This window comes from Cyprinodon tularosa, unplaced genomic scaffold, assembly GCF_016077235.1.
Source record: "Cyprinodon tularosa strain WSP-4 unplaced genomic scaffold, ASM1607723v1 ctg399, whole genome shotgun sequence".
NCBI classification, from domain to species: domain Eukaryota; kingdom Metazoa; phylum Chordata; class Actinopteri; order Cyprinodontiformes; family Cyprinodontidae; genus Cyprinodon; species Cyprinodon tularosa.
Window position 1 is genome coordinate 145,149 of NW_024039117.1, and position 21,387 is coordinate 166,535.

Genomic DNA, 21,387 nt, shown 5'->3' on the forward strand with positions numbered 1-21,387 from the left:
AAGCAAAACAGAAAATAGGAAATGGCAAACAAATTAATATTCACAAGAGTCCGACACAGAGTTTCTATCTAACGTGAGTCAATCTACACTGGAGCCAAAGGAACACGACCTGTTCTTATCTCAAACCACACCGCTTTAAATGGAGCCTAAACTACAGAGGCTAAGAAAAGATCAGGAAGAAGTTTTAATAACTCATATCAAAATAACACGAGAATAATGACAATTCACACCCAGCTGCTTTGCTTGAATTTCCTGTACAAATGAATTCAGTAAAAAGTAAAGAAACAGGGACTGAGCTCAACATTCTGAAATGGGAATGGCGTCTCTCGGTCTCTTTCCCTCAGATCTTTCAGCATAGCTTCAAATCCTAATACTTGACCTAATTCTGGGTCTCTTACTCTCATGCAAGGTTTTTTCATTATCTGGAATTCAAAGGCTGTCTTTGCAGGGTGCAATCTGATCCTCCAGGAGCAAATCCTGCCTGCTGGTTGCTGGTCAGAAAGCAAAATAAATGGCAGTCTTCTATTCCAGAAGAAAATTATTTACAAGCCAATTTTTTCATTTTATAAAGCAGCCACCCCTGTAATGCAGTCATTGACAAAATTTTCATTCATCAACATTTGCAGTCAACCCAGCTTTAAGTCATCAAGCTAAATGCAGGTCTACAGACTTTATACCTTCCATCCTCCATGCCGACAACAATTTGGTGCTGCATGTGCTGCTTGAGCGGCAAAAGGGTTCTCTCATGCAGTGGAGGACCTTATAAGCCACATCATGGCTTCAGATGGGACTAAATATGGCTGACCCTCTGCAGGGACTCGCAAATGGAGTGAGTAGTGGATATGGGGAGGAGAAGCCACTGTTGGGAAATACCCTCAATCCTTCTGTGGCAAATGTGGTTTTAATCTTCTCTGTATCGACTCCTGATACAGAGGCCTTTGATTTGTACCACATCCTGTCAATATTCAGACAGAACTAATATAAGTGGACCAAAGACAACCTGCAGCAGGTCAAGATGAAATAGTCTGTAGACTGCTAGCATCTGGATAAAATGTTGATTATTATGCAGGGGGGGGGGGGGGTTACCATTAGGCAATACTAGGCAGTTGCTTAGGGTTCCTGGAGGTCCCATAAAACTCTGTTTACATGAATGGTTAATGCAACTATTCCTTATTTGTGCACATTAATTATGTTTTTGATGAAAATGCTTTGGCTAATATGCCATCAGAACGCTGATAATATTAATTGTGTACGGCTAAGTTAAGAGCTCAGCTAACAGCTGCTATTGGTCACATCAACCAGACAAAAGTCATTTTTTTCTGCCTTCATCTGAGCCGCTAAAACTCCACCAATTTTTGATGGAAATCTACTTAAAAAATGTCCGGAGGTTGAGGGTCTCTTTGCTGAGCATTTTAAAGTGTATTGCTTTTATAACATGGGTGCTGGCAAAGCAGGCTTCTCCACCTCCCTTCAATTGAAGAGTAAATTGATACCTACTTTGTGTTACAAACCTTTCATTCAATTCAATTCAGTTTATTTCTATCGCGCCAATTCACAACACATGTCATCTCGAGGCACTTTACAGTTCAACCAGAACATCCAGTCAGATTGATTCAAAGCTTCTTTTTCAAAGACTCTGGTCCAAAGACAATAACTTCTGTTTTGTCTGCATTTAGAAGCAGAAAGTTAAGAGTCATCCGGGTTTTTAACTGATGAAAATAAAAAAGAAAGATCACATCTCTCCTATCCTGGCTTCTCTTCATTGGCTTCCTGTTAAATCCAGAATAAAATTTAAAATCCTCCTTCTCACATATAAAGCCTTAAATGGCCAAGCTCCATCTGATATCAGAGATCTGATTGTTCCTTATGTTCCTAACAGAGCACTTCGCTCTCAATCTGCAGGTTTACTAATCGTTCCTAGAATTTCTAAAAGTAGAATGGGAGGCAGATCTTTTAGTTATCAGGCTCCTCTCCTGTGGAACCAACTACCAGTTTTAGTCCGTGAGGCAGACACCCTGTCTACTTTTAAGGCTAGGCTTAAAACTTTCCTTTTTGATAAAGCTTCTAGTTAGAGTGGCTCAGGTTATCCTGAGCTATCTCTATAGTTCTGCTGCTATAGGCTTAGACTGCTGGAGGACATAGGGACCCCATTTCATCATTCTGAGGCCCCGCCTGTGGAGCTGGTTGACAGTTGCCTTTTGTATCTATGCTTCTTTTTCTATGTCTGCTTCTGTCTCCTTGAACCCCAGTGGGCCTCAGCAGATGGCCGCTCACACTGAGCCTGGTTCTGCTGGAGGTTTCTTCCTGTTCAAAGGGAGTTTTTCCTCTCCACTGTCGCTACAAGCATGCTTAGTGTGAGGGATTGCTGAAGAGTGTAATGATCTCAGAATGTAGGACCCAGAATTCGAGGCGAGACAGGCAGTGGGAAAGTTCAAAGCGTTTATTTAGCAAAAACAGGTGCGCGGGGCTGCTCGTCTGCTGCGGGGCGGCTCTCTGCAGAAATGGGAGAATACAGATCAGTGACTGGATATGGAGCTTAACACGATTTGGAGCAAAGTCACTGACCTGATTCAAAGTTCAGTCCGTTTGCTGAGGTTTGACCGCAGGTGCGGCGGGAGACGCCCCCAGAGTTCCTAGAGAGTGAGCGGAGCAGACGCCAGCCGACGCCGAGCAGCAACAGAGTCCAGAGGGGAAATCCAAGGCCGAAGTCAGACGACAGTTCCAGGTTCAGAAGCCGGTAGAATCCAGGATCAGACAGGACAAACAGAGCAGACAGGGGCAAGGCAAAAAAACTCAAAATCCTCAGGGCAGAAACTGGTCAATATCAGGGAAACAGGCAGACTACAGACTGCTGGGGAACGTATCTCAAAAACACAAGAATAACCCGGCGCTGATGGGAGGCAAACACACAACTTAAATAGTAGAGGAACCAGGTGGAAATGATCGGCAATAATCAGCCGCAGAACCAATTAGACAGAAAAGCAAGGAGCAAAGGAAAAAACCAAACCATCAGCGCCGAGATCATGACAGAACCCCCCCTTCAAGGGCGGATTCCAGACGCCCCAACAGGCTGATCAGGATGATCCCCGTAGTGGGGGTCCTGATCCCGGATCAACCGGGCCGGAATCCAGGACCTTTCCCTAGGTCCATAACCCTCCCAGTCAACCAAATACTGAAGCCCACTGCCTAGCCTCCTAGACCTGAGGAGGCGCCTGACAGTGAAGGCAGGGCCCCCCTCTCTGGATCTGGTGGGTGGAGGTGAACGGAAAGGATAAAGATCTTCTCTATCCCCATAATAAAAATCCACCAAACCAGACTCAGAAGAAGGGGGAGAAAAATAATCCGGACCAGGCTCCGGGGGTGCCGGGGCCGAGGCTACTGGAGGGTCTGAAGGTTCTGAAAGAAACCAAACGAGTCTTAGGTAGCAGGAGAGCTGGGGAGGCAGCGAGTCTGGTGCGTCCCAGCCTAGTTTTTCCCCTGGAAGGACAGGAACTGAGGAAGTGTCCATCACTGCCACAGTACAGACAGAGGTGGCAGCTGATTCGACGTGCCCTCTCCTCCTTGGAGAGGCATGTGCGTCCCAGCTGCATCGGTTCGGGCTCTGGCATCTGAGCCGGACCAGGGGCTGATGCAGGAGCATAGGGTGCGGAGTGAAGAACAGGTTGAGGGGAGGCCGTCGTCAGTGCTCTCCTCTCCCTGCGACGCTCAGTGAGGCGAAGGTCGATCCGGTTGGCAAGGTCCTCCAGCTGCTTCAGAGACCGGGGGTAGTAGCGGGTCGAAAGCTCATCCTTGATGCTTTCCCGCAGGCCAAAAAAAAACACATCCATGAGGGCGTCCTCATTCCAGGAACAATCGGCAGACAGCAGATGGAAGTCAGTGATGTACTCCATCACAGACCGATCTCCCTGTCTGAGAGTCAATAGTCCCCGGGAGGCTTCCCTACTTGGAAGAACTGGACAAAAAACTCGGATTAGTTCCAAAGAAAAATCATCAAACGAGCTGCAGAGTTCAGGATCATTCAGCCACTCTGACGTTCCCCATAATTTGGCCTTTCCCGCTAAAAGAGATATTACATAGGCCACCTTGGCACGATCAGAAGGAAACGCAGAGGGCTGTAACTCAAAAAGAATCTCGCACTGAGTCAGGAAAGCTCTGCATTGGTCACGATCCCCTTTAAACACCTCAGGAGGGGACAGACGCGGTTCAAGAGAAGCTGGACTATCAGTAGAAGACGAGCGCGCGGCAGCTGTCAGGGGCGGAGCAGCTGGAGCCGCCGGGTTACGCAGGTAATTGAGGATCTCCTGCATGCCAGATTCTAGACGGGAAATGCTCTGATCCACGTCATTTCGCCACTGCCCGTCTGCCGATGGGTCCATGTTTATGGCCGGGTTATTCTGTAATGATCTCAGAATGTAGGACCCAGAATTCGAGGCGAGACAGGCAGTGGGAAAGTTCAAAGCGTTTATTTAGCAAAAACAGGTGCGCGGGGCTGCTCGTCTGCTGCGGGGCGGCTCTCTGCAGAAATGGGAGAATACAGATCAGTGACTGGATATGGAGCTTAACACGATTTGGAGCAAAGTCACTGACCTGATTCAAAGTTCAGTCCGTTTGCTGAGGTTTGACCGCAGGTGCGGCGGGAGACGCCCCCAGAGTTCCTAGAGAGCGCGCAGCAGACGCCGAGCAGCAACAGAGTCCAGAGGGGAAATCCAAGGCCGAAGTCAGACGACAGTTCCAGGTTCAGAAGCCGGTAGAATCCAGGATCAGACAGGACAAACAGAGCAGACAGGGGCAAGGCAAAAAAACTCAAAATCCTCAGGGCAGAAACTGGTCAATATCAGGGAAACAGGCAGACTACAGACTGCTGGGGAACGTATCTCAAAAACACAAGAATAACCCGGCGCTGATGGGAGGCAAACACACAACTTAAATAGTAGAGGAACCAGGTGGAAATGATCGGCAATAATCAGCCGCAGAACCAATTAGACAGGAAAGCAAGGAGCAAAGGAAAAAACCAAACCATCAGCGCCGAGATCATGACAAAGAGTCAATGAGTCGATGCAATTAACTGGTTTTCCTTACACAAAAAATATTTTAATCAATCTGACTTGATGATCTGGTGAACTGTAAATTGCCTTGAGCTGATGTGTGCTGTGAATCGGCGCAATACAAATAAACTGAAATAAACTGAATTAAAGAGATTTTTGTAAAATGCTATTTTTCTTCACTCTGGAGGGAGCAGTAAAGACATGACTAGATTTCATTTCTATAATTTAAGGACTTTTATTGAGTATTTAAGAAGACCTTTTATGTAAATTCCTTCTATCTCAGTTTTTCTGTGAATCTTTCTAAACTCAGCCAAATGTTTTTGAGCCTCTTACCTCCTGCTGGTCAGATGGAATTTAGGTCAGAGGGTGGATGGAGGCTCAGCGATGCTGAAGTTCAGAAATCCTCACAGATAGCTCTGAGATTGTAGATTAGGATTTTTTTAAAGTTATACTGATGATTGCAGCCTTTCTTGCATTGGATGGGAGTTTTGACTTTTTAATAACATCCTCACTGCATAATAACAGCATTATTACATAATTAGACCATTCAGGCTCCAGATGATCCCAGAAACCTGCTGGATCTCTCTCTGGGTAGAAATGTCTTTTAACAGCGACACATGTCAGTGTGTCGCTGGGCAAGGCACTTGCAGTTTGGTGCAAGGAAATGTGTGTGTTTGGGAATATGATAAACATAGAATTTAGGACTGCTGCCATGTTGAGAAAATAAATACTGAGATTCTATGCAAAAGGCTGTTATCCATAAAACAATGTAAACTAGTTTCAGGTACTGGAAAATATCAGCCAGATAATTGTCTATGTCTTTATTCCATATGACAAGTCAGCATCCAGAGGACACTTCCTATCCCCTCTCTCTGTTTCTGTTTATCTCTGCAGTCTTTCTTCATTACTAACATGCTAAAGCACAGCCAGTGTTTAAGAGAGGAAAGACCGGAGCCGTTGCTAAAGCCTCATGCCTGTTTCCAACCTCCTGGCAGGACAGCATTGAGATGACCTTCTGGATTACAAACCTTTCATGTCAGCAAAAGGAAGATAAGTTGTTACCCGACACCTTTAAACCATCCATAGAGGCCGCCATGTTTATCCGTCAGCTTCCTCCTTTGGGGGTAATGGAGCATCATGGATACCACCAAGCCATCTGACAGCCTTGGCTGGGCCCGGGACTAAAATTTAGAGAATTGTATGTAGTGTTTGTGTATACACATACATACACACACACACACATATTTATTTATTTATATATATACATATCCTAGAGATGCTTGTCAGAGGATATGCGTCCAGAATTTCCATGGAGGAGTAATCCCAAGGGATAAATAAAATTGAGTCTAAGTTTAAGGATGATCAGTGACATATAGTGTATTAAGTAGCGAGATCAGGAAGGGCCATACTGCTGAGAGTGAACCATCGGTGTGGAGCGTGAAGCGCAGACTCTGAACAAAGTCACACAAAGATGCATTTCTGCACAAGCACAGCTGAAAGAGCAGAGTTTGCCAGAGTTCAGCGCACAGTGCCGGATCATTCTGGGTTATTTTCTCTGCAGTAACAAATGAGCAAAAAAGTACTTTGTCAAAATCTTAAGTAAGAAGATGTGGCACTCTTAAATAGTTAATATCATTAAAATACTAGCCCCCCATTTTACTTTCTGCTCACAGACTACATTTGTATTCTGTTGTATTAGTTAGGAGCTTAAGGTCTGCCAGCAGAGGGCACTCGGTGCTGCTTGTGCTAGTTGCTGATGCTCTGGCCAGTAGAAGAAACTGGTCAGCGTTGGATGAAGCAGAGAGGGTGCACAGAGCATCCACACTACAATATCAAGCCTGATAAGGGCTTGATATTGCAGAAGATGATCGAAAGAAAATAATAACAGGAAAGGAAACTTAAGAATAAAGCTCCGATTTCCTTACAAACATCCTTTAAAAATAATATTTGAGGCAAAAGATGTAGGGGGGCTGATTCAGGGCCCCCTCTACCCAGGGCCCGGGACAACTGGCCGGGTTGTCTCCCCCGTCAGCCGGCATCAATACCGTAGTAGCCATTCAAAATTTCCCCTGATGGGCCCCTGGATGGTCCTTGCCTGGTCATCGGCTGGTCTCCTACAATTCCTTTTTTAAACATCAATCTTAGTACTAAAATATTTTTTCTGTCATGATTTGTGGACATTAAGATCTAAAGAGAAGCACCATCTCCTGGTCAGACCCTGTAATACAGTGAAAGGGTGGAGTCAGAGTGAAAACATATCACACCCAGGAGTAGGCCAGTGGCTGGAAGTTGGATGGGATTTTGCTGCCATTCGTCTGGTTTTTAATTGGGAAGGGCCATTTTAAATGGCTGCTACTGTACCACCATGCAAAAAATGTGTAGTAATGCAGCTTTGGCTCTCAAAAAGGAAAGATAAGATGATATGTACATCATTCCAGTAGATTTAAAAATTAGACCACACCCAAGAAAAATTCGAAACCCCCTAAAAGTACATCTTTAGAGTTGAAAATAGGATTACGTTGCCAGATGACCACTTTATGACGGAAATTAGCTTTCTTCTTGGGAAGGGAGATGTTCTTGGTTCCTGCAATATAGAACGAATTTTAATGTCTTTCAGCTTTGATAATTTATCGCGGCGTCGGCAGGAACCCTTTGGCTATGGGTGTTTGTCTTAAACCTTGGGTTTAATTTGAAACAGCGCAGATGAAGCTATGCTCTGATATTTTAAGGCTCAGTTCAATGAATGATTAATGGGTTTGGAGAGTCTCCATGTAGGAAGCTGACTGCTCCATCACTGGGCCGGGCTGTAAAATGAGACTGGATACTAAGCCAGGAAACATGGGGAGGTAGACCGGGAAGAAGAAAAGGGAAGGAGCTGCTGTATGGAGTATAATAGTCAGAGAAATTTATTTAAAACCTCGCAGGACAGCAGGATGTAAGTTAGCTGGAAGTCAATATCTAAACCAAACAGCTGCCCTGAATACCCTCTGAAAGACCTTAGATGACAAAAGCTCTACATTTCAAACTACCACTGAGAACATGCTGCTAAAAAAGCATCAAGAAATAAGTGTCCTTTTGAGACTGAAGCCTCAAAGCAGATCAAGATGTAACTCATTTCTGTAGAAGGGTACTGGGCAAGGCAAGGCAAGGCAAGGCAAATTTATTTCTGTAGCACAATTCAGTACAAAGACAATGCAAAGTTCTTTACATGATTAAAATATAGGAAAATAAAACAGAATCAAAGCAAGTAGGAAAAAAAAAGAAATTAAATTAAAAATGCAGAAACAAAAATGAACATAAAAAAATTGGACTAAAGAAAATAAAAAAGTTGAACTATTTATGTTTCAGTTGAACTGTTTAACTAGAAAAGTGGAAGGCAATCCTAAACAAATGTGTTTTTAGTCTTGATTTAAAGGAACTCAGGCTTTCCGCACTTTTACAGTTTTCTGGAAGTTTGCTCCAGATAAGTGGAGCATAGGAACTAAATGCAGCTTCTCCATGTTTAGTTCTGGTTCTAGGTCTGCAGAGCAGGCTGGAGCCAGAAGACCTGAGTGGTCTGGAGGGTTGATACACTGATAGCAAGTCTGTGATGTATTTAGGTGCTAAGCCATTCAGAGATTTATAGACTAACAGAAGGATTTTAAAGTCTATTCTCTGAGATACAGGGAGCCAGAGGAAGGACTTTAGAACCGGGGTGATGTGCTCTACTTTCTTAGTCTTAGTGAGGACACGGGCAGACACGGTGACCTTAGTCACAATTTGGAGGCAAAATTCATTGGAATAATCTACAAAAGCATCTGAATATTTTAAAAAGGTCACACCAACAATGGAACAAGACAGGTTTATAAAAGACAACAAAGATGTTGAGCTGCCTTCAGGCTCGGACTGGGAACGATTTCTGGCCCTGGCATTTTTCTGTCTACACCGGCCCACTTACACCCACCATCTTCAAGCATTACAAGACAGCGCCACTCACCGCATCAGCAGGGTCGCCAGATGTCACTGACTCAAGCTTTTCAGCCCAAAAGATCTTCATAAACCGCCTGGATATACAAAATCTCGCCCAATTTCAACCAAAGTCTATTGATCTCTAAGGCCATAAATCTAAAGAAAAACATTTTTTACCCATAGACGGCCATCCTTAACCCTTTAAAGCCCGATCCAAACAAAACAGAAAATTACTTTTTTTTGGTTTGAAGTCCTTATTTGGCCTTTTAACAAAATATGTAAAAAGACAAAACAGAAATAAATTTTTGATATTAATAATTTTAGGGATGCACGATATAATCGGCCCCCTATCGGTATCGGCCTGTATCGGCCTTAAAACTGAATATCGGACATCGGCCACCCCACCGATATTTAACCCGATATTTGATCAGCTTCTGAGTTTCTAAAGTCTAAAAAAAATAAAATAAAATACTACTACTTCTTCCTCAAAAACTTCTTTTTTACAGACTTAAAAACTTCTAAAGACGAGGGAAAAAATATTGATACATTAAAATATCACAATATCTTCATATGCTCATATATTGCCATTTAAAAACACCATATCAATCTCTTTTACTAATGAAATATTGCTATATGTCATCGTTATGCTACGAAATCCCCAGAAAATTCTATATACTAATAATTCTAAATACTAACAAAATCTCACAAGAATTTGCAAAATATCACGAGAGTTTGCAAAATATCACGAGAGTTTGTAACAGAACGATGAAATTTCACCAGATTTTGAAAGTAAAATAGATCGATACCGCGTTTTTAAAAATCTATTTCATATCAGCATATGAAAATATCTTTGAGTTTATTATTTTTCAAAGTGTCAGAAATGGATAAAAAAAACTGCTATTTTCAATGACTACTTATTTTTGTCCAGCTTTAACATCGGTATCGGTTAATGGCTACATGAGGTTTAAAATATCGGCATATCGGATATCGGCCAAAATTCCAATATCGTGCATCCCTAAATAATTTATTACTATGCGATAAGTGAAGAGGTCTTCTGCCCTCTGTTATCAGGTATATCTGATTGTGTACAATAGGATTTTGAGCAAAGTTTTTACCATTAAATTATGCAAAGGTGTCAGACGAAAAACATTTCAGAAACCGTATGTATCAAATATGATACATTTGGCATTACAGGGTTAACTGCCAGATTGGAAAACATCCCAAGATGGCAGCAATGCACGTAAGATAGGAAACATTAGCCTTTAGATGCAAAACCCATCATCAAAATATTTAGACATAAATTTGCCAAATATAAGAGGAACATTGGAGTTTGGTTTAAACAAAGCATTTTAGTTTTATTATAATTTAGTTTGTTGCAAGGATTTTACAGTTTAAAGAAATAGAAATAGAAGAAATGCCAACCCACCGTCACAAGGATGACGAGGAAGGGCTATATATACTGCATGCATCATTTAGGTAGTTAACATTGGATTACTTCTTGAGCTCCTTGAGGTATTTACTGTCAGAGAGAGCAAGTGTTGGGGCTGGTATGATTTAAGGGGGGCCGGCCCTCGCACGCTGAAATTAGGACCGGCCCACCAGGCAAATGCCCGGTATCACAGATTACCAGAGCCTGCCTGCCTTAAGCCGGGCATACACTGTACAATATTTTTAATCGTTATATTTAGCTACAGCTCAAACTGTACGATGAAACCGCAGGGCTTAAAAGTTCACAGCTCACGATGTATGTTCTAACACTGTACGGTCCAACGCTCTAATGCGATTTACCTGCTCACACTGTACGTCTAAAACCACATGTTGGACTCAGTACTCAGAGTAGCACTGGGAAGAAGGACTCCCTTGTTTGCACATGCGCAGTGCTTGAGGTTCTAGTAAATCGGCTCTAAGCGCTGCTTCAACAGCAGGATTTACCCACCATCACCTCAGGAGGACTGACTGAATTTCAAACATTTCCTTCTTTCATCTGAGGAATATTGCAAAAATGAGAAATCTCCTGTCCAGGGGTGATGCTGAGAAACTAGTCCATGCATTTGTTACTTCAAGGCTGGACTATTGTAATTCTTTACTATCAGGAAGTCCACAAACTGTAGTTAAAAGCCTTCAGCTGATCCAAAATGCTGCAGCCAGAGTTCTGATGAAAATGGAAAAGAGAGATCATATCTCTCCTATCCTGGCTTGCCTTCATTGGCTTCCTGTTGAATCCAGAACAGAATTTACATTTACACAGAGAGATTAAAAACCTTTCAATAAACCAAACATTACCCGCCACACATCTGACTAATTAACCATTAAAACAACTATTTTCATTCATTTCAGACGGAACTATTCACATTCTTGGATTATATTAAACTGCACTTCCGATATTCACCACTGTTCAGCGCCATTTCCTTTTTTCCTCTGAGTACAGAGCAGCCAGCTTGTTTGGACTCACTATGAATCATGGGATACTCAAGGCTACGGAGGATACAGCGGACCTGTCCTTCAAAACGGGCAAAAGGAAGGCTGCAGCTGTCCGCCGCATAAAGAATACTCGTGCAATCCGAACAGACCTCGGTGCCGGATTATGATGTAATCGGCCCATGAATCTGGCCTTCTGAGGATGCAGTCCCTAAATTCAAACTCAGCCTACTTCACAGCAAATTGTGCTCTATGGGGTTACATGTGGATGCTCTAATTCTAAGTTGCAGAGTCCGACTATTATTCCCTTGTGTAGTGAAGGACTGTTTGCAGCTCTGAATAAATACCACAGCGGTGTATATTTTTATTTCCTCCACTTTTGCTCACCCATCCAAAACGCCTACAGCCACATGAATGTACAGAAAGCATTGTGTCACAGCAATGAGTTTCTCTTAGCTGAGTTTTCTTAATCTACAAATTGTCCAGAAGCTGTAAACGTCTTTACCTCGGATCATACCTTCATAATTAGCCCAGTGTTTTGTTTAAGGAAAAGGGCCCAAAGGCATATCAACAGCAGTGTCAGAATTATTCATGTTTATTACTACAGTAGAAGTTTAAAGTCGTAGGGAAGTCATATTTAAATGTCAAATCATTCTGGCTTAAACATGTATATAAATGTACTCTTTATCAGACCATATTCTCCCAAAAGTTAGAAAATTTCTACTTAAAAAAAATCCTGTCTTAAAATCTGTGTTTTTCTTCCTTTCTCGCAGCTAATATACGCAACGGTTGAAATCAGAAACCAGAATCCTTTCCTTTCCCATTGAGTTGCGTCCCAGTGTTCACGGGGATGGACGTCTGTGTCTTCGGCAGGCGTAGAGCTAACAGAACTGGCAGCGTTGCGAGGCAAGGGCTCAAACATGTACGGCTGGAAGCCTTCTACACCAAACCAAGCTTCTGCCGCCCTGGCGTTCTCTTCCACAACATCTTCGTCCCCGCTTTCCTCCTCTAAATAAAAAATGGATGACGGAGGAGACTCATCCACGACCTCCGACACTAAACTCTCCTCCTCTTGCATGTTTCCGCTGTCCATAGCGTTCCTTGACAGTGTCGTTGCTAGGTTACCAATTTAGTGCTACTTGGTCCCAATGGAATTTCCCATTGGGAACCTGCTAGCACTAAGTTGCTAACTGGTTAGCTAGATGCTTCTGACAAACCGGCTACAACCAAACTAGCCTGCAAACCTTCCGCCACAACAACAGCCCCCCCCCCCCCCATTCACTTTATTCACTCGTGTACAGTCGTGCACCACCAGGGAGAATTCGGAAATGCAACGGTTGGAACGGCCGCTTCCCTACGACTTCAAATCCTCCTGTTTAAAAACACTTTTGTAGAAGTTAGAGGATTAACTTCAGCTTTTTACTCCAGTAAAAGTGTAAAAGGACAATTTTTAAAACTACTTAAAGTATAAAATTAAAAGTAATGCAGCAAAAAAAAGTTAATGACAGAAGCTTTACTGCTCTACCATATTAAATAAACATTTTTCTATAATTCTGGATGATAACTTCCTTAGAATTCATTTTATTTAACTAATGGTAACAGTGTCACACTTAACTTTGCATCATCTTGAAAACCGATTTATTTTGGTCTGTGGTGAGCAACAAGTTGGGGCAGGACACCACAGAGAAATTAATTGCCTGGATAAAACTAATTATTTTGATGGTTTTTATTTTTTTAAATACCAACAGGCTTTAATGAACAAAACTTAAATGATTAAAACTAACGAGTCTGTTTTAAACTCAAAGGAGTAGAAGTAAAAAGTTTTCTAAAAAATAATTAATAAAATATAAATAACCAAGTATTTGTACTTGGGTTGTAAATAGGCTGAGGAAATGCCTGACAATAGAGAATGTATAAAAAAAATAAAAGCAGATGTGCACAGCTGAGGTGGTTAAATAGTTTAGTCTTTCATTGCAGGCGTCCGATCAATAGAAATGTCACAATGAGGCTTTCTTTAGGAAACGCTAAAATACGCCAAACTGCTCGTATGGGAAAACGTTTACAGGACTTTAAATGAGAGGCTGCTGGTCAGCAGCTTTCTGCTGCCAACAGCCACCCACTTAAAACCAGCTGCTCATTAAGTCATCAGACTGTAGGAATCATCAAAAAGCTTCAACACAAGTAAAGTTGTGGGAATCAAATTAATTAGGCAGCATGGCTGCATGAGCCAGCTCTATTTCTACACTCAGTGTGACCATAAATACAAACGCTATCACTCAGGAGCCGGGAACACGTCACAAACGCCACTTAGTAGCTTCAAAATGCGGCTCAAGGGTCAGACTGGACTGGTTCTCCTCCCTCAGCAGTGTGTCGCAGTGAGTTTGTCGCAGATAGTTTTGATTTCTGCCCAATATTGAAGCGTGGTCTGCGCTATGTTATTCCACGCCACAACGCCAGAGGGCCAATCAGGAACTAGCTGTGGGTCTACATACGGCCGAGGCGGTCAGGAAGTGGAGTCAAGTTTGTGCGACAACGGAGGGAAATGAGGGCCAAAAAGAACGGAGATCCAGCTGGAAAAATGGTCCCTGCGTTCTCGCTCTTCTAACTGGTCCATCTTCAACAGTCGTTTTCCACAATGGCGGTCAGACAAACAACACAAGCCGCTAAGGAACCAAACAGGAAACATGCATAGAGTAGAGTGGCTGTAGATTTGACCAATCAGAGGCCTTCTCTCTGCGGTCAGCTACGATTTGGAGAGGTGCAGCAGTGTGTCTGCGGGGGGGCAAAGACGAGCGTTCACTGCGACGCAGACGCCGACGACCTGGTTTCTGACTATAAACCAGGCTTAACAGTTCAGAATAAAAACAACGTCCCATTCAAAACCAATGGCTCCAATAAGGGGCGGATTTAGGAAATTTGGGGCCCTAGGCAAAGACAGATAGGGGGCCCTCTGAACTGAGAAGACAACACATAAAACACCCATTATACAGATATAGAAATCTGTATAATGGAAAAGAAGAAGAGAAGGGACAAGAAGAGAGGGACAAAACCTAGAACAGATAATGGATGTCCATTCTATTAACATTTCTCCATCTGTAGAATGGGGCTGTTCTATGTGTTGTCTTCTCAGTTCAGAGGGCCCCCTGCCTGTCTTAGCCTAGGGCCCCACATTTCCTAAATCCGCCCTTGGTTAGACTGTTGTGAAAATAATCGGTATCAACATTGGCCTTAAAAAAGCTGCATCAGTCAATCTCTAAAAGAGAGGCTAGAGTGAAGAAGAGGCGCAGAATGTCTCCCTCTGGTCAGATAGATGCTTTATGAACCTTTCAATCATCTGATTCTGATGGCAGCGCTGACTAAAGTTAGAGACTTTGACATTTGTCTGACATCCAGCATCCCACTCGCCTGCCCTCCCGGCACGCTGTACCGTATGTATTTATCCAGTGTCTGTGCGGCATTTATCACACAGCTTAGTCATAATTAGTGCAACTAAGTCTGGGGCATCGAGCCTGTTGGCGGGCATATGTTCAGATCTGGTTAAAGACACGTTGATCCCTGAGGGGATGGCTCAATGTGGAAATGTGTGCCTGTGAAGCTCTCTGTGGAGCGAACCCTGAGCCTCCATGAACACGCTGCTTCCCTGAGTGGCCCGCCCACGCTGAGAGAGGCCACTCCGGTCCTGTTCCAGAGTGTGCGGACGGCGGCTCGGACGGGGGGGTTAAGAGACAAGCTGAGAGTCAGCTGCCGGCTTCACAGAGCAGCTGGCCTCCATGAATGCTGAAGACTTTAATGAAGAGCAGAACAAGGAGCGAATGCAGAGACAGAACAGGTCTCCCTGCTTCAAACATGCTGCTGGATCAGGTCAGGATGGCAAACCTGTGAGGATCCCCCACCCTGATCCATGAACGATGGGAAAGAACAGATGTTTCTCCATCGCTCTGGAAGGACAGGAGGTTTGAGGACACTTTGAAAAAGTTTGTCTATCTGGTTTCTTCAGGATCTTTTAGTCGATCCTCCATCATCCAATCAGAGCTCAGATCGCAATAAAACGTTGAGCCTCATACTAACATGGTTGCCAAGGTAACAACACAAACACCAAAACAAAAAATGTTTTCTAATTGGTCTCTATCGGTTGATCAGATGAAACAACTTTTAATCTAATAAGAGATGAATTAACAATAAATGATAAGCAGTTATAATTATAATTTAACTAAACACGATGTTTGGTCGCATTTACAGTAACAGCCATTCAAAATGGCCCCTCCCACTCAAACGCCAGCTGAACGGCAGCAAAATGCCCTCCAACTTCCAGCCACTAAGCCTTCTCCTGGCCGTGCATATTTGTTTACTCTGACTCCACACTTTTACTGAATTACAGGGTCTGACCAGGAGATGGGGGTTTTCTTTAGATCTAAACGTCCACAAATCATGACAGAAAGAATATTTTAGTACAAAGATTGATGTTTAAAAAGGACTAGCCAAAAACCATCGAAAGACCAGCCAAGGATCAGCCAATGACCAACCAAGGACCAGAAAAGGACCAACCAAGGACCAGAAAAGGACCAGAAAAGGACCAACCAAGGACCAGCCAAGGACCAGCCAATGACCAGCCAATGACCAACGAAGGACCAACCAAGGACCAGCCCAGGACCAGCCAAGGACCAGCCAAGGACCAGCCAATGACCAGCCAATGACCAACGAAGGACCAACCAAGGACCAGCCCAGGACCAGCCAAGGACCAGCCAATGACCAGCCAATGACCAACGAAGGACCAACCAAGGACCAGCCCAGGACCAGCCAAGGACCAGCCAATGACCAGAAAAGGACCAACCAAGGACCAGAAAAGGACCAACCAAGGACCAGAAAAGGACCAACCAAGGACCAACCAAGGACCAGAAAAGGACCAACCAAGGACCAACCAAGGACCAGCCAAGGACCAGCCAATGACCAGCCAATGACCAGCCAAGGACCAGTCAAGATCTGACAAGACAAGCCATGATCTGCTTCTCTGTTCTCCATTTTTCATTTGGATGAAATAATAGCTGCATGAATCATGACAGCAGACAAGATAGAGGAGAGCAGGAGGCGGGGTTACCAATCTACTCGCTCTGGAGAGCAGAGTTCGCTGCTTTTAGATGTTGTCTCCAAAGTCTCCAGTAGCAGAAAAAAGTCTCTAGATTTGGCGCTAGGAGCTTTTTAGAAATCAAAGTGCTAGAGGGGTCGGAAAAGTGGCTAAATATAGCGACTAAAGCGCTAAGTTGGCAACACTGCTGTTTGCATGGTTTGTTTTCAGATGGTTTGCTGCTGCCTGTTTGGACCTTTCTGAACATGTGCAGCAAATGGACTGATCCAATATGGTGGACACTGAAGGGGGGGGGCTGAGACACACTTAATATTATCAGCGTTCTGATGGTGTTTTAGTGAAAGGATTTTGCTCAAAATCATAATTAATGTGCACAAATAAGGAATAGTTGTATTAACCATACATGGAAACAGAGTTTTATGGGGCCTCCAGCAACTTGGGGCCCTTGACACCTGCCTAGGCATTGCCTAATGGTGAATCCCCCCTGCCCTGAACAACAGTGACATCCCGGTATTTCTCCTTTCCTACTGATGTCCATGGAAGCAGAAGGCTGGAGGTTCCCTGTTCCCCTCCACCCAAAGCAGAACACGGTGAGCTGCAGGTGGGTTTCTCACCTGTGAAGGCATCAGGGCAAACCCCGCGCGGCTGTCAAAGCTGCTCAGCGTCACGTGCAGCCATTACAATTTACAGGAGCGACAGCAGCGCGCTCCGTGATCTGGCGCCCTCTGGCGGACGGAACAAGGACCGCCTCATTACAGGAAGAGGTTAAACCACTCAGCGTTTTACCGACCGGCGCACCGGGGAGGAGAGCCCCGCTCCTCCTCACTGCTCAACCTGATGCTGCAGCCCACAACCTCCAGGCAAAACCTCCCGGGGCTCAAACAAAGACTAAATTAAACATCTGAGGACTGAAATATAATCATAATTACACAGCAGGATATTTGCTTCACACACACACACCTCACATCTCCAGCAGAACAATAAATCAACCAAACCAGCAGCGCTATAATGACCAGCTTTCTGCGCGTGCCGCTGATCGCTTCTTAAACCAAACCGAACCGGTTCTGCTCCCCGGATCGGATCCAGGTGATGAACACCTGAACTTCAGGACAGGTTCAGCAGCAAAAAAAAAAAAAGAAGTTAAGAAAGAAGCAGGCGGGTAAAGGGTGAGATAAAGGGGGAGGAAAATGCTGAGTTTAAAGTTGAGCGCAGGACGCCGGTGGATCCGCATCCTGCACTTCGACTCACCTTGAGCGGCCGCTCCTCGGATGCTGAATACACTTGCTATCAAAGTGGCCACATACCAAATCATAGTACTATAACCGACCAGAAAAAAGCCTCATATTATCTCAAAGTGCTCCGTTCGGTGAGTCAGTCATCGCCCAGCAGAGACCGGCCGGTATCCTAGCTTCCCCGTGAACCCTTCACCATCCGCGGTCTCCCCTCTCTTCCCCTCTCCTCCGCTCTCCTCCCGCATCCCGAGCCTGATCACCTGCGCCAATGGGGTGAGAGCAGGCGGTGCCGCGGTGGGCGGAGCCAGCCGCTCCGCCGGCCGCGGCCCCGCCCCCGCGCTTGTTTCATTGACGGCCGCTGGAGGACGGCGGCCGCTGATTGGTTACCTGGACTGTCACTCACCGACGGTGAGTGCCGCGTTCACGGCTTCTAAAGAAAAATAGGTCAGAAATTCACGTTCCCTTTTTAAGTGATTTTATTCGGCTCTTTTGGAATTATCGTGACATGAAAAATAAACCTTTATTTATTCATTAAAACATGTACATAGTAACCTTATAGTCGTTTGTTGTTTTTTTATAACGTTTGCAGATATCTGAGCATTTTTCGTGCAAAGGCACATCTGTGGTTTATTCTATTTTAAAAAGTGCTTCGACGTAGAGCTGTGCGGATGTGAGTTAGCTTTCAGTGTCTTAATTGATTATAGAAAGTAAGAGTCTGAGATTTTCAGTCGCAGGGCCTGAATGCAGCAGCGTAAGGGGAGCCGTTTCAAGTTGGGTTGGAGTGTGGAGCCGTAGCGGAGCTGCAGCATCATCCTGCGCAATAAGAGGAGAGGAATCCTTCAGCGGCTATAATCACATCCTACCAGCGAAAAAACCAAACGAGACTGTTAAAATATGCAGCCTTCAGTGTGTGACACAAAAACCAGCCGAGGTGGAATGACTAAGACTATCTGATTCATGTCTATTGATAGGCTGAGCCCGTCAATAACAGGTTAATATGCCACTGAGTCAGCCTGACTGGCTCATAGAGCATCCATCCTACGTCAGAGCGACCGAGGCTACCTTCAGGACTATCCCACCTCCACGAAAAGGAGGAGGTTTTACTGATGAAGACGACACATCCGCGTGGGATCCTTCCTGCAGGACAAACCAGCAGGAACATTGATCTGCAATCCACCTTTCAACAATTAACAACAACTAACAAACATCACAGAACTAAAATCACACATAAGGATGTAAAAAATGAAGAGTAACTTTAAAAATATTCAGATCATCTGAATAAAAGTTGATTATATTTCAAATGTCATAAGTTATGAAACCAGATAATTGATCACATTTTGGATGTGATCTATTATCAATCAATTAAGTCTCACTTTTCTTTAGTTTTCCTCCATTTTTAGTTTCTGTTGCATTTTAATCTTGCTTAACCAGAACATTAAATACAAGATTATGCCTTTTAAGGATATTTAAGAAGTCTTTTCAAAAACAAATGGTGGGACAAAAGAGAGAGAGCGATCTTTGACCTTTCCTCTGGGAAGGGGGGGGGGGGGGGATTTACCATTAGGCAATACTATGCAGCTGCCTAGGGCCCCAAGTTCCTGGGGGCCCCATAAAACTCTGTTTACATGTATGCTTAATACAACTATTCCTTATTTGTGCACATTAATCATGTTTCTGACTACAGGTCAGTCCAAACAGACAGCGGCAAACCATTTGAAAACAAACGATGCAAAGAGCAGTGTAACCAACTTAGCGCTTTAGTTGCTATATTTAGCAACTTTTCAGACCCCTCTAGCACTTTGATTTCAAAACAGCGAGGGTCAAAACCTAGAACAAATAATGGATGTCTATTCTATTAACATTTCAGAAGGCCCTCTGCCTGTCTTTGCCTAGGGCCCCACATTTCCTAAATCCGCCCCTGGCTCTCGACTGGGTCCTGTGGACTGACCAGAGTCCTTTAGTCATCTCTGCTCTCCTTTTATAAACTCTTCTCACAGGCTTCAGTAGAAATAGCCATGGAAGTAGTTAAGTTTTATGAGTGCTTTAGAAAAAACAAACAAGCACATAACATCATCCAGATCCAGCTTATGTCATAGATTAGGCCATTTTTTCTTCATATTCATCCTTTTTTGAATATAAGCGTTAAAGCATTTTGTTGTGCAAGTTTACCAGAAGATTGTGAATTAAATACTAGAATACTAGAATTAACTATAACTGAAAGTCATAGTTAATTAACAGGTCATTGGAATCAAGGGTATAACTAATTAATTATTACCGGTATCTGTTGAATGATTATAACTGTAATGTGCTTACTGAACAGGGTTCTTAGCCTCTTACATAAAAGTTTGGACTCCTAAATCCGGCTGCAAAAAACTGTTAGGAATCCAGTCTGTGTGGGTTGTGTTTTTGTTTGTTTTACCTCCACCACCAGGTGGCGCCTGGTTCTTGTTGGTCCTCTCACACACCTGCTGATGTTTGCCTCATTATCTGAGTGTTTGCCAGAGTGTTTGTCAGTTTTGGGAAGTCATCCTGCAAACTGGATGTTTTGGACCTTCTTCCCCTGGAAGCATCGTCTGAGTTTCAAACTGAGCTGGGGAGTCAAACTGGAGGTTTGGATCTACTTTTCCCCAAAGGATTGTTTGAGTTTCACACTGAGCAGGTGATTCATCTCCACAAGATCAGTTTAAGTACCAAAGGAAATCTAAGTGGCAGTCAGCTCCTCCGTTCCTCAAGGAAACAACTTAAACTGGGTAAACCCTGTCTGCCCTCCAACGAGCAAACCAATTTCTGGAACAACCCGTACCGACTGGATTCAATGAATGACACCCTTTTTCTGGAAATGTGAGTCCTGTTGCCTATACTCCCTCTTGCAAATCGAAGCTCAAATTTCCCACTGAGCCTGAACTAACCACAGGAACTTCCCCCTTCTCTTTCAGTGTATTCTCATTATCAGTTCGTATGAAATCGTACCAAAAGTTATGCACAGTATTTTGTAGGTTCTTGACGTTTTTTTCGTCGTATTTCGTCGTATTTTTACGTCTTGCCTCGAGACAAGATATCAGTGCGCATGTGCATCTTACGCACCATTCAATAACATACAATTTAACATACAATTAACCCTAACATACAAAACAGCAAGCAACCTAGTGAGAGACATCATGAAGTAATCATTGCACTGTCGAAAGCTCGTCCGTCCCAGTTTTACGTCCATCCGCTGATCTGCTTTTTTCGTCTGGCTGGCTGCACATGCGCACTGATATGTTTTTCCGAGGAAAAACGTCAAAAACCCACGAAATACTGTGCATAACTTTTCGTACGATTTCATACGAACTGATAATGAGAATATGTTGTCTCTTTTCAATCCCGGTTTGCCGGTGTTCAGAGCAGCACTGGACCCATCACTACCAGTTCTCAATAAACCTGTTAAACCTTCCCCTGGTCTCTCTGATTGGTTTTCTGCATGTGGGTTAGATCTTTGAATAAAATCATGACAAAAATTCCGTTGCCTTTCACCAATTTAGTAAGTTAGACTATGACTATCAGCAGAGTTATTAATCACCAACCAAATAAATGTGTCTCTGTTCATTCAGATGCTTCTGACAGAAGAGTGAATCCAGCCTGAGTGATACATCGTTCACCGTGTAAAATATCCACGGGTTAG

The 21,387-nt window shown here is 43.8% G+C and overlaps 1 protein-coding gene across 1 annotated transcript in view; it reads right to left on the reverse strand.

Moving 5' to 3' along the window:
* igsf9bb (immunoglobulin superfamily, member 9Bb) overlaps nucleotides 1-17,947 on the reverse strand; it is a gene marked incomplete at its 3' end in the record, with an annotated part of 156,490 nt that extends 138,543 nt beyond the window's left edge. The window contains exon 1 of the mRNA XM_038297836.1: nucleotides 17,743-17,947. Coding sequence (XP_038153764.1) covers nucleotides 17,743-17,806 — 64 coding nt within the window. The remainder of the gene's footprint in view (nucleotides 1-17,742) is intronic.
* Between the last annotated feature and the right edge of the window lie 3,440 nt (nucleotides 17,948-21,387).